A 16925-nucleotide genomic window follows, 5' to 3' on the forward strand; every position below is an offset into this window, starting at 1 on the left:
AATGACTGCTGCCTTATCAGCCAAGTGGTTTGCTTTACACCCTGAAATTGCACAACAATTTGTTCCCAGAGAGATCAGCCTTTTGAAAGGCCCCCTCTGAACACTGCCCATTATTCTAACTCCACGTGGTGACATATAGTTAACTACTTGAGTGCCTGAGGGTGCACAGGTACTTGATGTGCTTCCAGTGATGTCACATTCATGAATTTCTGGACATATGACTGTCTGCTGATTGAAATGGGAACTGCTAGACAAGGGGTGGACCAAAGTCATTGTGAACTTTTAGCATGAGAGGTTAGAGAATGGGACATTACAACAGATAAGTTTCCCAACTCCTCCTCCGTGCCTTAAGGTGTTTATCCTGGTCCTCATGGAAAATTCCTATAGAATTTAACAGGAATAAAACCTGTAGGATTCTCTAATAATTACTTAAAGTTCTATAAAAATTATTCTGAAAACTTCTAGAATGTAACAGAGAATGAAATCCTTTCTACATGATTTTTAAATCATAGTGCCCTAGCCCAACCAACACTGCCCTTAGAACTAATCCTTATCCCCCAGTTATGGATCCAGCTTGCTGAGTTTCCTTACCAATGTTGTTCTAACACACCAGAAGCTGTTCACATTGGGGATCTGCTGTGGACAGAGGATGACCCGACATAAGATTTACACCATCTCTCCCAGCTATCCAAGCCTGTAGGCTGGTTAAAAAAAAAAAATCTATAGAAAGATTAGCAATCTCTGTTCAATCTTATAGGAATGTTCCATAATTGTGGCAGCAGCTGTCCACAGAATAACCACTCTAAAGATTGAATTGTGAGAATTTAGTAGAATTCTAAATGGAGAAGGAGATTGGGCTCCATGAGAAGCACTGTATGTTCCAGGTAGAATCAACAGAGACCAATCCTGAGCCACATATTGAAATCCATTTTGCCATTGACTTCAGCAGGAGCAGAAAAGACCTGAGAGAGGTAAAACCTAGAAACGATCTGGAACTGCAAAATTCTGAATTAGATCCAAATCCAGGTCTGAATGCCAGGGTGTCCAGACCTAGGTGTTTGTGGTAGGCCCATTTCTAATCTCTGCAAACATTAATATGGTCTCAAAATAATGCAGAACTCAGTAAACTCCTCTTACTACTGCATTCAGTGTGAATATACTTGATCTGAGACTACTTAAAAACATTCTCTTCTTACGGTCATACAACACCAGGTCCAGATAGCAATAATACTGCCACGATTTAGCACTGATATACTGCCTTATAAACACTATAATTAATTCTCACAGCCCCGCAGTAAAATACAGATGGAGGAAGTAGAGGCATAGAGAGGATAAACCATTTGTCCAAAGGCACAGAGGGCTGGTCTACACTGAAATTTACATCAGCATAGCTGTGTATCTCACAGGTGTGAAAAATCCACATCCCTGAGAGATGTAGCTATGCCACCCTAACCCCCAGCACAGACAGCAGTAGATCAGCAGGAAAATTCTTCCTTCCCGTCAATTTAGCTACTGCCTCGCAGGGTGGTGGATTAACTACAGCAACAGGAGAGATTCTCCCACTGCTAGAGTGAATGTATACACTGAAGTGCTACAGTGGGGCAGCTGTGCCACTGTAGCATTTTAAGTGTAGACATAGCCAGAGGGAATGAGGGCATATCTATATGGAGACACACACAAAAATTAATCTGAATGAATTAAACTGTGAATTTAAAGTGGATTAGTTAAACTGCATTAACTCCTGTATGGATACTTTCATTCAGGATTAAAGTGGTCTTAATTCGGTTTAGTTTAATTCACAGATAAGATGAATTAGCCACTTAAATTCTGAATGAGGGTGCCCACACAATTTACAAAGGTTTAACTAATCCACTTTAAATTCACACTTTAGTTAATTCAGATTAATTTTTCTGAGTGTCCCCATGTAGACAAACCCCTACTGATAAAGATGAGATTATAACTCAAGGATGATGTGCTCCCCACGCTACGTTCACGCCATATCCCTCCCTGCCTCTTGCACTGTATGTCCAGACTTTTATTTATGGTGCACTCTGACTGTACAGAGCCCAACACAAGCAACCATTGCTGGAAACTGGAAAGCAAATGCAAAAGAGAGTGCCTTGATTCTTCACTGCAGGAGTGTGGTGTAAAGACTTCAAGCTGGTACATACTAAAGTTAATTTACCATCAGGGTTTATGAAACAAACAGCAAAGAAAATCAATGTAAAGGTTGATCTTTCTGCCCTTAGCTTATTCTACTGTGAAAAGGGGGCATTTTAAACTTTTAGAGTCAGGTTAGCTGCTGTAAAATCAGTCCAGCTCTATTAACTTCAATGGATCTACACTAGCTGAGGAGTTGACACTACATATTATGCTTTTGTTAGTTTGTACCAATATGATTAATTATTTTTATTTTATGTGTTAATACTTTTCACTCTGGAATTTCAGATGCTCAGCACCTGCCAAGATTTGGTTCATTTCCCCCATTTTACAGTGGCACAAAGATGAGAAGTGACTCACACCAGGTGACTCAGCCCATTAGAATCAGGACTAGAACTCAGGATTCCTGGCTCCCACCCTTAAATATGCTATTTGCAAGCATCCTTATTAGAGGATGGCATATAGGCAAGCTGCTCCAGGAGACGCTTTGAGAGGGAGGACAATGGACCAGCAGAAGGACTCAGCTTTGCATTGTTCTAGGTGAGGTTCCCTGGTATGGTGTGGAGAATAATCTGTGGTACTTTTTACTCAGGTGTAGCCTATTGCCCTCTGCATAGCCTGTCAGCAGTGTAGGCCAGCACAGAGCAGAGCAGTGCCATAGCTCTGCCTATTCCCTGCCCATTTCTTTCCAGTTGCAGATCTAGAGCCGCAACACAGGTAGCCATACGTTGGCCCATGCAAGAGAGGGAGGGTGAGTCCTTTCTCTCTCCTACGTCCCTATACAGATGTGAAAGGGCAGGGTACAATCTTGCCCTTAATAAGCAAATGACAGCTCATGGTAAAGTTTGCCGGACGAGTTCAGACTTGGTGTGAGCAGGTGCAAGTTAATGAGGAGGCACCTGCTTACACCAGCCCCAACTGGGTCTGGCACTGTGTTATTTCCCAAATGTTCTCACATATTTCCCTTTCCTTGATCTTTGTAACTCAGGACATTGGCATGCAAACAGGGAATGTGCTTTTCTCCATTTCTGCCACAGACTCTCATTCTTTGCCCTAGTCTGTGGCATTGTAATGGTTTCTGCAAATGTGACGATCCTGGTGATGATGGTGTTCATCGACAACGTTCACTGAGGCAACCAGAGTAAGTGAGTTCACGAGCAAACAGAATTTGGACTTGACGCTGATCTCACCTTCCCTACAATATCTTCCCTGATTTCAGTGAAATTACTGCTGATTTACAGCAATTAATGGAAAAAGGGGCAATAAATCCCAATTATAACAAACATAATATACTTCCAAATGGAATGTTTTTCCAAAGTTCCCAGTGTTCCATCAGCAGCTTTTTTAATGGGATTTAGTGGGGAGAAGGATTTTGCAATTAATTTGAGTTTCTTTGTTTAGATTGTTTTAGGAAGGGTACAAAACATGTAATGTATTTGTGAATGTCAGTTCTTCCAGGCCAGGACTGGTTAACGCTGTGTTTGTACAGTGGCTAGTGTCATAAGAGCCCAGTTCTTACGTGAGCCTCTGGCACAACTGAAGCACAAATAATAATAACATGCAAAAGTCAGAAGACCCAGGGGCCGGGGGGAAAAGCTATGGCGAGGTGACATAGTGAGAAAATTAGTAACTAATCCCTTCTCAGCCCCTGAATAGTCTGGTGATTTGAGCAGAGAACTCCTGGGTTCTCTTCTTGGCTCTGTAATCTTGGACAAATCACTTTACTTTTGTGCCTCAGTTTTACCCATCTCGTAAAATGAGTAGAATAACTCTTACCTTCTTTTCAGGACACACTGTGAAGCTTCATGTTTACCAAGTACTTTGAGATCCTCGGATAAAAGGTGCTATAAAAGGCACCATTGTTTATCAGTCGAGTGTATTGTTGACTCATGGGCTTGCCACAGGTACCTGTCATCAGATGTTTCAGAGAGATCTGACTCAGATGAACAATAATTAATGCGAAGGAAACATGTCCTGATGAGTTAGGACTTAAGTAATCACAAAAGGTGGGTTTAGTTATGGGCTTGGTTCGCTATGCATCTGATCCTGTCTGGTACTGAGCATCTTCCATTCCCGAAGGTACCAAGCACCTTCTACTCCCATTGGCTTCCATGGAGGCCGAAGGCACTGTGCACCTTGCAAGATAAAGCCCTGTGCTACTAATGTAGGTGGGGCTGTTTGTCTAGCCGAGAGAGAGAGAGAGCTTGGGAGTGGATGTGAAGAAAATATATTATCTTTAAATTCAATTATCAGAGCTCTGCTTCCACCCCAATTCTTTCTGCTAAATGCCCTAAATAACTCCAGATATAGCCCTATTGTCCCCAGGGAATCATTCATGTCACACTCAACAGAAGGTTAAAGCTCACGGTTAAACATCACATTTGTGGCAAACAGCTTCTTGAACAGGAAACACATTATTGTATACACAGCAATGTTCTTGGGAATCTTTTAAATTCTAGGTACTTCACATCAGTCCAACAATTCACAATACTCTAAACAGAACAGGTCTCCCTGTACATGATGAAATTGGAGATTGGAATCTACCTGTAACAAGTGTGGATGTGTTCTCTCTTGCCACAGCTTTTACATTTTGCTGCATCAAGTATCTCCATTTAAATCACTATCATCTGTCTGATCTTGTAGCCTTTACTCATGTGAGCAGACAAAATTAAGTAACTGGGTTTGACTTTCATCTGGTCTTATAGCAGTGTAAGTCCATTGACTTTAACAGCTACTCCTGATTTACTCCAGTGTAAGTAAGACCAGCATCAGGTCCAACATTTATAAAGATCAGTGGAACTACTCATGTGAGTAAGGGTAGGGTTGGAATGTGGATGGGTGAAGAGGTAGAATATGCAAAAGACTTCTCCCTTATTTGTTAGATATTGACCTAACTTGGATCACTGTGTCCAAATCTCTTTGGACCCTAAATTTCTTCCCTCCACAACCATTGGAGAAGTTTGGATCTTGATCCAGATCTGGATCTCAACTTCAAAAGCTCAGACTCACCTTTGTAAGACAGATCCAAACTGAGTCACCATATCCAAGCCTCCTGGTACTTTTGGGAAAGTCTGAACCAGAACTTCCTGTCTCAGGCCCAGCTCTAATTTTAATAGAAACTTAGATCATGTTTGACTCTTCCATTCTTGGACAGCAACATCTAGTTTGTTATTTTTAGTGATAGAGGGGAAGTGTGAGGACATGCAGAGCAAGTCCTAATTTCATATATATGTCATTTAGAGATATTCTGCCTATCCAGTGGCTTTTGAGAGGTTACCCAACATTTAGTGAATGCAGCACTTCCCTCATGAGCAACAATCCCATGACTTGGATGACCCTGTAGGAAAATGCCTCACTTAATGACACACCCCAGCAGTGATTCCCAAAGCACTTTTGGTTCATGAGGTTTACAGAATAACTCTAACAAATGCTTCCATTCTAAAGGTGGAGCCTAAGCCCTTGGCACCTCCAAACTATTCTCCCTATGAATGCCATAACGATTTTGAAATCCACTCAGACTTCCAAACAAAGAAACTTCCATCAAGCCTGAGGCCAAACATATTACCCTTGTGTTATGTTAAAGTGCCAGGAAGGACCTCGTTTGCTGTAGTGCATCCATTGCAATTACTCAGGGCTTGTACACACTACCTCTCTCCCATCAGCATAGAGTGTCTTCACCAGATGCACTACAGCAGGGCCGATGTAGTGCTTCTGGTGTAGACTGGCCCTCAGATACATGCTTCTGAGCAGCCTCTTCAGGAAATTCTATGCATGTCTTAAAGTGCTGTCTCCTCCAGACAGATCTTAATTTTATTCCAGAGTCATAAATTTTATCAGTTCCATCTCTCCTTCAACCATATCTTCAGCACACCTTTCCCAGGAAGAGCTCATCACTAGTGTTTGTTTTTCCACTGCACCATTCACCTGAATTAACTAAAACTCCTCTGCTCTTCAGCCCTAATAATCTTTTCCTTTTCCTTGTTTTCCCAGTCATATACCATCATTATCACATGATTCCGATTATCTCTCCTACTGCCTAGAATTGTCTCTTTAGTTGCATATCTGAATCTTGTTGCAGCAAGGATGCTGTTCTTTAAAGTTGACTGAACTTCATATCACCTTATACTTTAAGGGCAAAATAATCCTCCCTGATTCTGTGTGGATCTTTTATCTGCATTGTAGATTTCTTTCTGCATATTGTTCTTGTTCTGTTCTCAGTAGAACTTTTATGTTCATGGTAAAGAACCAATCCTGCAAAGACTTATGCACATTTTTAACTTTACTTTTACTGAGAGCAGCAATCTGACTGAAATCAATCGGTGTCCAGGCTGCAGAGAAGAGAACCACAGCAGGGACTGGAGGAAGAAATGTCTCCTTTATTTACATACAGATGTGATCACTAGAACCGTATGAAAGTGATAACTTGTTTTTCTGTGACATTTCAATCACAGAGCTATCTGCACTTTTGTTTTGGGGGCCATTTGTGGTCCAGAAATTTAACCTACGTGACATTTCTGCAACGTCACATTGTTTTTTATTCTTCAAAACAAGGCGATTCTCAGTGAATAACAGGCTCCTTTTCACTCCTATTTTGAAATTAAAAATGGATCGTCACATACTTTTTTCCCCCAAAAGTGGACCATTTTTTAATATTTGAAACAAAAAAGCAAAGACATCCATTCTTCAGGTTTTTCACTATGAATTTTTCACATTTCTCTAATTACTCTCCCCTTTATCCTGCCTCAATTTCCCAGTGACAAAACATAAGCACGGAGTAGTCTAATGTATTTAAATACACTCAGTGTAAAGAAAGCACTGTATATTGGGCATAATTAGCAATACAATCCTGTTCCAGAACTACAGTGAATTCCCTGAAAGTGACATTTGTGCATGACCTCAGTCATTGTGCACTTCCCATACCCTGTTTCCCACTCCAGTGATTTATCTGTGAAATTCCTAGAGGGGAAAGACATATGAAGTTCTCCAAGTTGCCGAGCAAACGTAGATGGTGCATCATAACACACAGGGGAGCCTGCTTGTAGTGACTATCCAGGAGACCAGAAAAATCAGTTGTGTATTATAGCTGGGTCTTCAACTGCTCAGCAAAACTGGGATCTGTGGGGACTTTAAAGGTCAGTGGGACAGAAGACTGCCGTTAAGAGGGGAGTCCATTCCTACAGTGCTCCAATAAAACAAGCCACTGGAATCGAGACAGGTGACATGCATGCGTCAGCAGCCGAATGCTACAGGGTCTGACTGCACCTGGCAGTTATTACTTTTCACTTAGCCCCCGCTGCTTCTCCCTTCTTCCAGAGACTGAACCCGTTTTGTAAGGCGGGATGTGATGCCGTGGGGAGAGAAGCCCACGTTTGGCTCAGGAGAGGTGAATGGGTAGGTACACGTATTCCTTGGCAGGGATGCTATTAGGTGTTTAAAGCGGGTGAGTAGAGAGCTGGGGGCGTGAGGGAGGCTGCTGCTCTCTAACCTGCCAGCTCCGAACAAACCCCCTCACTAGGAGAGTTCTCGCTCTGCCCAACGCGCTGTCCCTTTGTGAACTCCACTGGTCGGGGGTGCCTTTTCCAGAGAGTGGGGTACGGGCTCCTCTCGAGTCAGAGCCATGCGAATCGCTCCTCGGGCTGCCTGGTACGTGCAGAATACCCGCTCTGCCCCGAACCCCTGCCTCGGCTCCGCCTCAATCCGTGCCAGCCCCCTCCTGCTGCAATGAACCAGGAGGCGAGCAAAAGGAGGGGCCGGCCTCCCTCTCTGACGGGCGGGGCTTCGCAGGAATGCGAGCCGCAGTCGCCGTAGAGAGGGTGATAAATATTGCCCCGCCGCCAGAGAAGCGCCAAGCCCATAGCTAGCTGACTGTCTGCTCCTTAGGGAGTGTTGTGCTGCAGAGCTCGGTGCAATCCCAGGAGGGCTCGGGTCTGGCTTTGCAAGCCCTGAGCTCTGCAGGGCTGTTGGAGGCAGAGAGTTACTTACCGGCATAGCGGGACGGAGGGAACCCGTTCCGAATCGTCCGCCGGCTGCTTCGGAGCATGGCTGGCAAAGTGCATCGGCTTGGCGCGGGCTGGAGCTTGCTGCTGCTGCTGCAGGTGGGTCGGTGCGGGGAGCTCTTTGTTCGCAGGCAGAGGCACGTGCGCGCTCGCTCCAGCTGTTTTCTGCGGGCTCGCCTCGCGGGAGAAAAGGGTCTCGCAGGAAAGCAGCAGTAGCCTCCAGAAACTTTCCTGTTGCTTTAAAAAGCTGTGGGCCTCCCCCCCCGTACTGAGTTCTGCACGTCCATTGCATGTGTTGCCCCTAGTGCCCTTTCTCCCTCGGCTGCGGCTGCCATTTCTTTCAGCGTGAGCGCTGTTCTTTGTTGATTGAACCCCCTTCTCTGGAGATGAGCTCAAGCCATAAAGTTCCTGGCTGGACCCCTCCGAGGGCTTTGAGCCCGGCGGGGATATTTGACGTTGGTTGCACGGTTATTTCCAACGGGATGGGTTTTTAAACTTGCAAACGCGCTGGGAGGCTGTTGCGGGCACATACATTTATATAAACCGGTAGGCAGATAACCAAGCAAGGGCATCTGAGAATCGCGCTCTCTGCCTTTAGCTATCTGCTTCCATGCATGCTCGGGGTTTGTGTCTGATGCTGCTTCCTTCCTTCCCCAGGCACCGCTCTGCTCTTCCCAGAGTAACTGCGATAGCCCGGACCAGTAAGTAAAAGCTCTCTCGCTGTGGCAAATGTCTAGTTCTAAAGCTGTTAAATCATGATGTGGCGCGGTGGAACTCTTCACTGAGTTGTAAATAAGTGGCTGTTTCGACTTTTGCTGTTTCACTTTTCTCTCTGGAAAGCCTCTGCCCGGGAGAACAACCCACGAATTTGATAAAGCCAGTTCAGCTTTTTCTTTTTCTTTTCTACTCAGGAGGTTGGGGTGAAAGATCCTCTCATTCAAATTTGACTCTGTTCGTCAAAATGCCGTTTTCCTCTCACCCAGCGACTGGACTGAACCCTTTTTTGTAGTAAAAATGAATGCAGCCTTCAACATTTTCACTTGTAGAAAATCAGCTAACTCTCTTAAATCTTCATATTTTTATGATATCCATTATGCTAAAATAGCACCAAGGAGTGAATACAGCCCATTGACTCCATGCGTGAATTGGTTTTCTACATGCTAAATGCATACAACTTGCTAGATGTAGTAGTACTCTTTTTCTGCTTCCCTGGCAATTTGGCTATAGCAGAACTGATGTGATCTTTTTTGCGTTATGGGCAGCTCTCATTACTACACTCTGGTTTGTATTGAAGCCATGGCAAAAGTACTATAAAAATAATTTAGGATGAAAAAGCTGCCTTAGACTGGAATTTTCAGATTTATCTAAGGGAGTTGGGTGCCCAACTTGCATTGACTTTCATTGCCTAATTTCCTTAGCCTAAATAGGTGTTTTCCGAAGAAACTAGGAAATACCACTTTGGTCTTTGAATGAATAAACAGTTTGTTTTACCATTTTCATTGCAGCGTTTGAGTTGTCTTTAATAGAGGTGCTTGTAAAAAAATTTGTTTACAGTTATCTTATGAAACCAAGGCCAGAGTTAATTTTTAGCTTCATTTTCTTAAACCGTTGATTGCCTTCTCTCTTCTACTCTGCAGTAAGTGTGAAAGTGACTTGCTTTGTCACTAAATTTAATGTGTGAATGTACAGTCTGAGATTAGTTATCCACCTTCATTTCCAGGTGTGCTCAGAATAATTCTAACTGGACTAACCTGTGGTATGTCTGGTAAGTTCAGATTTATTTTATTTAATATACAAGAGGTTTGGGAGATATTGCAAACAATAGTGGGACTGGGTGAATAGAGACATACTTCTCTGATCCTCGATCAAAGAGGAGGACTTAGCCAAGTCTGCCTGTGGCTAAATGAGAGGTGCCAGTGGAATTCAAGCCAGACTAGCTAGATCAAAAAGTAATCAATTCAGTGTGGCATGGGACACGTTCCTAGATAAGTATTCCATTCCCACAACTCTGACATGTTACAGCTAGAATCTAAAGCCATCGTACACCCTTTCTAAACTGACAAGATTGCAGAATCTTTGCTTTGAGAGCAATAAGCGGTGCAGAGTGTAGTAGACTTGTCAGTTCTTGGCATTGCATTATCCCTGTGCTCTCTCCCTTTCATGGAAGAGAAGATGGTTGGGTTATGATGTTCTTTCTTTCATGGCTTACTGAACTTGTCATTGATTGATGGGTAACCTTTTTTTATTGGCTGCTTTTACAACTTAAAAAGGGGAGAAAACAAATAGACAAACACTATTGTAATAGACAGATCAGTTGCTCCATTATATTGCACGCTATGTGCATCTTGACTTGTAGCTCCAGAGTGTACGTCAGGATGTATGCTGTAAAATTTAATGAGGGACTACAGTGCAAGTTGGCCAGCATTAACTACAGCTTAGGTTTGGAGTGATTTAGTCTCCTACAAATATTCCAAAACCTCTCAGTAGGAGGATGGATGTTGATATACAGAACTGTATCAGAAATTAGTTGACATTTTAAGACAGACTTGAAGGCTGCTGTCATCTGGCTGACAGCATTTACAAGCAGTGACACTAATGCATCATAGTTTGCTGTTCAGATCTGCTACACTAATATAGCAGCATAATCATCCTCACTTCCCTCAGTCAGAGGTCCCTCCCAGAATGGGGAAACATGAAGACTTACCCTCATAGCTCATGGAATGCTAGGAAGATCTGATTGGTTGGTGATGAGGTCATATTCCCCTCGCTCTGGTGGAACGTTTCATTATGAAGTTCCAGCAAGGTTTTATACTATAAAATACAAAAGCCAGCACTGAGTATCTGTTACTTCCTGTTCTGTCATAGCTGTGTTCTGAATTTTCTACATTTTATTTTTTAAAGTAACTTTAAATGGCCTGAAACTCTAGGAATTTATCGTTGCTGATCAGAGATTAGTTTTGAAAAATCTAACTTCGGTTCTGATCAAGAAAGAAACCTGTCTTGGAATGTGGCTTTTCTCAAACAGCAATAATTTCATAAGGGTTGTTCCGGGAGTGCAGTAAACTGTGGTTCATATCCCTGGATCAAGGAAGGTGTTGCATTCCAGCTGAGTACTAAAGCCTGTGGTATGGACTTCTGCGCAACTGTCATTCAATTTAGGTCCCAAATTCCAGATTTTGTGGGTGAAGAGAGATATGTATGTGACCCTAATACTAACAAAAATGTTCTCTCACTAAAACTAAAGGAAAACAGTTTGGATTTAAACATCCCCTGCAGTATAATTTTGGTTACTTTTACATTGTCAGGAATTATTGTATTTTGGAGGCATGGTTTTGACCTGGTAGTATTACCTGTAAATTGGTTGGGGGAGAGGAGGGAAATAGAATACTGTTGAGGTCTCTTTTTCTGACCTATACTTGTATTTGTGGAGGAGGAAAGGATGCTATTGTATAATCATAACGTAAGTCTGGTGCGACAGCTGTTGTGGAGCAATTCCCTCCAAAGTACCATGATAATACTTAATCTTTGACCTTTACCATACTCATAGGTGTTTCTTGCTACCTAATCCAATTTTGGCATGCCTTATTGCTTAACTAGCTCATGAGTACACTTAGCTCATTCAAGAACACTTTTAAGAGTGGAAAAAACTCCAGAATTTAAATTTGAGAGGAGCCAGAAACACCAAATCTAGATTTTTAGGTATATTGGGTGGAATTGACCTCTGTGTAGAAAGCCAATGCCCCATTAAATGCCTGTGCCCCATTCAATCTCATTTATGCACTATTTTGAGGACTTAAGTGGTTCATAGGTCTAGATCTGGCATTGTGTAGAAGTCCAGATGGGAATGCTGGGAAAAGGGAGCACCTTCGAAGCCTAAACTCATGCATTGCCCTCATTTACTCTGTAGAATACTGATTTAGGCAGTGTGTATTATTGAGGTTATACATCAGGTAAAAGAGATTGCACCACAAAGATACACACTGCACTATAAAACTTCTGCGCTGCTTTATAAATGCAGGCCCTGGTCCTGCAAAGACTTACAGGCTTAACCTTAAGCACGTAAACCGACTCACTGAATTCAGTTAATGTCAGTGGAGCCATGCTCACTTACACTAGCTGAAAGTCTGACTTGTAAGTTGTTTAGCCTAACAATATCCCTGAGTCAGGAAGGTTTAATAACACCCAAAGCTTGAGGACATTAAGCTGACTGTTTTGTTGACTGAGTTTTCTCGTGCTGGGAGTGTGGCATTTACACACACATGGAGCCAGCACCAATAAGAACAGATTCCTATGTAGGTCAGCTAGGCCTTGCAAAGAGCCTCATTAGGAGTTAAATCTCTTCCATTCACAGAAGATGAAAAGCATCAATAATAAAGAAATGGGCAATCTCTCCCTCCATCTCCTAGGCTGATTCTGCTGACAGTGTTCATGCTCCTGCTATGTGGCATCACGGCGAGCTGCGTGAAGTTCTGCTGCCGGAAGAAGAGACCCCCAGTTCAAACGTTCCCTAGACACCCCTACGATATGACAGTCATTGCCATTGACAGCGATAGCACTGCCCACAGCACTGTTACCTGTGAGTGTTCTACAGGGGCTAATTATTTAGGGATGCTTCCAGCTTTAACCCTGGACATGCTAGCACTCGGGTGTGCCATATTCCTGGCACTTCACATCGTTAAAGCTTCATTTGGTGTCCTTCCATCTTGAGAGGCCATGGGTATGCGCCCCTGAGAGGTCAAGGTGAAGCTGGAGTACCTCTCCAGGGTGAAAGCTCAGGCAAATAGTATGGAGGTCCTCATGTTATAGATGGGGAAATGGAGGCAGAGACAGGAACAGTGACTTGCCTAAGGCTACACAGGGAGCCAAGTGGCAGAAGGCAACTGGGGTTTAGGTTCAAGTAAATCCCTGGTGGGCCGGCCTCATGCATGTCCTCACACAGTCCATTCTCGCCCTGTGGTCTTGTTCTACCTCCCATCTGTCTGCCCCAGCCAAACTGCTTTTTACAGGAGTTTAGCACAAAAGCAGAATGGTAGAAGCCCAGCTAATAAGTCTCCTGGGGTCAGAGAAACAGCACACACCCATTATGTCAGATGCCTCATTGCAATAACTAGATGGGTCTAAACAAAAGCATTTTCTCCTGATTGCGTTCCTGGTGAGGCTGGGTGGATTCCATATATGCCCTGATGCCACAATGCAACTAACTTACTGGAAAAAAAGATGTATTTTATTCACTTGTTCAAGCTCCGTTGTACCTTTTCTTTGCAGCATACAGCTCTTTGCAGTACCCCCAGAGCACCCCACTTCCTCTTCCATTTGGGGATATGGATAGGAGCACCATGTCTCCCCCAGCCTACAGCCTCTATGCCATGGAGTTGCCGCCATCATATGATGAGGCCATCAAAATGGCTAAGCCCTACATCGAGACTGTGCTGGTGGGCCAGAAGCTCAATGACATTCCTGAGCCAGAGGCACCAGAAGAGCCAAATCAGCATCAAGCTTCATCTGGTTCTGTAGCCAGTGAACCAGGGACACAGCCAAGTTCAGAAGAACCACAAGTTGCAGCACAAGGCCAACCTCAGCTCTAGCCCATTTAAGGGTGAGGGACACAGAGCACTACAAGGACTTTGAGAAATACTAAAGATATTTAAAGTTTGGTTTTATATGCAAGTAGCCAGGAGAAGATGCCTAATCTGATGTCCCTAGCAATGATCTGTCATGTGGGAGGAATATTTCCTGCGATTGCAGTAATCTTCTATTGATGCTTCAAGGGTATTAAATGAAATAGGATAACAGCGATCAAAAATACCCTGTACGGGTGATACATGGATGCTAATTTGTGTCCCACTAGTGAAAAATAATCCCTTGTACTGATATGGCAATGAAAAGGGCAGAGAGATGGTACTGCTATAGCGACAGCTTCTTTAGATTGCCAGAACAACACACAGTGCATTGTTCCTGAACAGAAGATGTTTCCCCAAACTTGAGGTAGAAATGGAGTCTTGAGCAAATGCAAATTCAAGAGCTTCTATAGCTTGTCTCTTCTTTTGAGAAGGTTAACTGTCCAGCAAATTGCTGAAGCACTGAACTCGTTGCTACGTAACGGCGAATGTTCTTTGAACTGAAGGAAAATGGCACACAAGGACTCGACTATCGTTCATGAATTGAAATGTTCAATGTTGTTTCCACAGCAGTGGGGAGAGAGACAAGGGAAAGGACATTTGTGCCAATGATGGGAGACCCAATCATTTTTAAAAACAATATCATTTTCAAGATGGGTTGGGGGGTGGGTTGATGCTTGCTAGTTTTGCTCTTGGTTTTGCCAGTTACAGTGTGAATTAGCCTCAAGGAGAAACTTTTATACATGCTTTGGTATTATTATTAAAATATTTAAAGTAGTCATGCTTTTTGTTGATTGAACCCAATGGGTTTGAAAAATTAAACGTTCTTGTAAACATTGCATCCCCTCTCAGCACAAAAAGCCAGTATGGATTTTAGTAAAAGTTAAAGCTGTGGTGCTTGACCTTTTTATGGGGTTTTTATTTTATATTTCACTTTTTTTAAACTATAAATAAAACTAACTTTTTAAAACAAACCATCTGCCATTGTGAGATCTAAGTAACCTAAGTTAAGGGTTACAAAGAAAAATATCCAATAGGAATCTCTTCAGGGAAAGATGTGTGCAGCATAGAATAATAGAAATGCGCATTGGAGGAATCTTTCATATCATGTAGCTCAACTCCACATTATTTCCTTGGGACTGTGAGGCTTGCAAACTATTTGTGCATGTGTGCATGGAAACAGTATAAACCTTCTTTCCCTTAAAACTGAAAGTCCAAGAAATTCTAGTCCTTTGAGCTTGAATAAGTTCTGATTGTTGGGATGCTTTTTTCAGTGGCAGTGTGATATTCTGTCTCCTCTTTACTGCAACTGTTGGGAGGAAACTGAGTGCACAAAATCTTTTAGAAAAAAGGGTAATGGGTACTCAGCAGGAGCAAAAAGATGAAGGCAGGAAAAGCCACAGCAGCAACAACTGTATTGGGTAAAAATCCTCATTGAATAGGGGTACTGCTTCTGCTTACTTACCCAGCAGAAAGCATTTCCAGCCCATCTAGTAACTAGTTTGAGAACTGAAGCCCTCCTGATTGGTAATGATTCAACTATCAGAACAGTGCACAGGACAATGTTAAAAGGGAGGAGAAGCCACATCAGTCTCAAAAGTAAGTAGTTTATTGTGACATAGTTAGCAAATTAGAGTTTATTGCAGAAAAATATCCTCTTTGTGAGGAAAGCTACAGTGCCAGGAAATAAACCTAGAGGGGAAAACATTCCTGGTTCCTATATGAATGAACCACCGGTCTGTGGGGACTAATCGATGATTACACTCACTCTAGAAACCTGTTTGTCACTACTTGGATGCATGGCAGAAAGGGAAGCAGCCCTGGCTTCATTAGTTAAAAATTCTTCACTTTGGAATGCAGGTATTCTTCCACGTTTCCTGTTTTTTTCCTTTAGCCATTGCCAGCTTGCAGACTTGTGACTTCAGCCTTGCATTAGAAGGGAATGGTCTTTGTCAGGCTGGGCTATAATGGACAGTTTAAAGTGTTGCAAAATCATTTTAGCTGCTTCTAATACCATTGAGCTGGGAGATGACAAGGCACCAGGGCAGGTGGGGTGGGTCTTGTGGCTTTCCCATTTCCATTCTTGTTCTCTAGGAAAAGCTTCTTTGGATCTAGTTTCAGGTTCTACAACAGAGACCAGTCCTGCTGGTATTTCACTCCTGGGACGTTCATTCATTCATCTGCATTCTCACATGAAGGAGTGCAGGTAAAACAGGTGTGGGGGGAAGAGTGATGTATGAACTTGTTTTTTCCGATGGCTGTCCTCTCTTCTGAGAGAGGCACCAAAGGTGTTTGGCTGGGCCCTGGGGCTGTTTTCTTTTCTCCCTCTTCCTAGCCCTATTCTCACTGGTGAAATTTTGTTTTTAAACTCCCTGCTGACTTCAACTAATGACTCATCTGATTTGTACCAGAAGAAACAAAGAGGCTCAGCTAGGGTTGGACGTGGAGCTTTAACACAAACCTACTCAAGCCAGGGAATTCTGCACCAACCTTTCGCCTTTAATATTATTTTTTATTTTTTATTAACTATTTTCTGTGGGAAAATTTTATTTTGCCTCAGTTGTAGAAGGCTCAAGAAAGTCTTCCCCTGCCCTAGTAGAGTAGTGAGGAGCCATCTGAGACCAGTTTGAAAGGGTAGTGGGAGAAAGAAAATCAAGGTCCAACAAAGTTATTTAGGCACCTAACTCCAATATGATTTTGATGTGAGTTAGGTGCCTAAAATACCTTTGAGGATCTGGGCTGCCCTCGCCCCGTGTCTCAGTTTCCCCAACTGTAAAATGGAGATAATGAAACTGACCTCCTTTGTAAAGTGCTTTGAGCTCTACTGATGAAAAATGATAATCGCAAGGTATTATTATTAAAATAACTAGGTTCAGCAAGTATGGCTCAAAACCCAGTCTTTTCTTCTCCAAGCTTGCCATTCTCTGGTGAGAGGTTTTGCACAAGCAATCTCGAAGGTCTATACCCTCAAGCTCGGCAGCAGGTCCATTCTGCCGATGATGGACAGGAGGCTCCCAGTAGAGGTGCTAAGTTAGCAACCTAAATATCATAGCTGTGCTCTGATTAGGAAACTGGTGCTCTCTAGTGGTTACCAACTATTTTGACAGTACGAGTGCCACATCACCCCTGCCAGTGCAGTGGCAGGCAGCTA

The 16925-nt window shown here is 43.0% G+C and overlaps 1 protein-coding gene and 1 long non-coding RNA gene across 4 annotated transcripts; both read left to right on the forward strand.

The window, feature by feature from the left end:
* The first annotated feature begins 2619 nt into the window (after positions 1-2619).
* On the forward strand, positions 2620-4658 carry LOC137165471 (uncharacterized). 2 transcript variants are annotated; one of them, XR_010923375.1, is made up of 3 exons: positions 2620-2700; positions 3198-3301; positions 3948-4658. It is a non-coding gene; the product is annotated as an uncharacterized lncRNA (long non-coding RNA). The 2 variants fall into 2 exon arrangements; XR_010923376.1 differs by having other exon boundaries at positions 2624-2700; positions 3149-3301.
* A 2741-nt stretch (positions 4659-7399) lies between these two features.
* Positions 7400-14748, forward strand: TMEM52 (transmembrane protein 52). Of its 2 annotated transcripts, XM_067567193.1 has the most exons (6): positions 7400-7551; positions 8041-8255; positions 8814-8857; positions 9877-9921; positions 12563-12732; positions 13422-14748. In XM_067567193.1, exons 2-6 carry the CDS (start codon positions 8199-8201, stop codon positions 13739-13741), a joined length of 636 nt encoding a protein of 211 aa, XP_067423294.1. In that variant the 5' UTR covers positions 7400-7551; positions 8041-8198; the 3' UTR covers positions 13742-14748. The 2 variants fall into 2 exon arrangements, with proteins under 2 accessions (XP_067423294.1, XP_067423295.1); XM_067567194.1 differs by lacking the exons at positions 7400-7551; positions 9877-9921 and having other exon boundaries at positions 7883-8255.
* Positions 14749-16925: the final 2177 nt, after the last annotated feature.

Source organism: Emydura macquarii, unplaced genomic scaffold (genome assembly GCF_026122565.2).
Source record: "Emydura macquarii macquarii isolate MOO-44397 ecotype Brisbane River unplaced genomic scaffold, CSIRO-AGI_Emac_v2 contig_2768, whole genome shotgun sequence".
In the NCBI taxonomy this organism is placed as follows: Eukaryota; Metazoa; Chordata; order Testudines; family Chelidae; genus Emydura; species Emydura macquarii.

What these genes read in the sequence shown, in the direction of transcription:
- TMEM52 (XM_067567193.1), top strand. Translation starts at nt 8,199, where the DNA reads ATGGCTGGCAAAGTGCATCGGCTTGGCGCGGGCTGGAGCTTGCTGCTG. An exon ending in GCTTGCTGCTGCTGCTGCAG is followed by an intron (nt 8,256 to 8,813) that starts GTGGGTCGGTGC and finishes TTCCTTCCCCAG; the next exon opens with GCACCGCTCTGCTCTTCCCA. An exon ending in AACTGCGATAGCCCGGACCA is followed by an intron (nt 8,858 to 9,876) that starts GTAAGTAAAAGC and finishes CTTCATTTCCAG; the next exon opens with GTGTGCTCAGAATAATTCTA.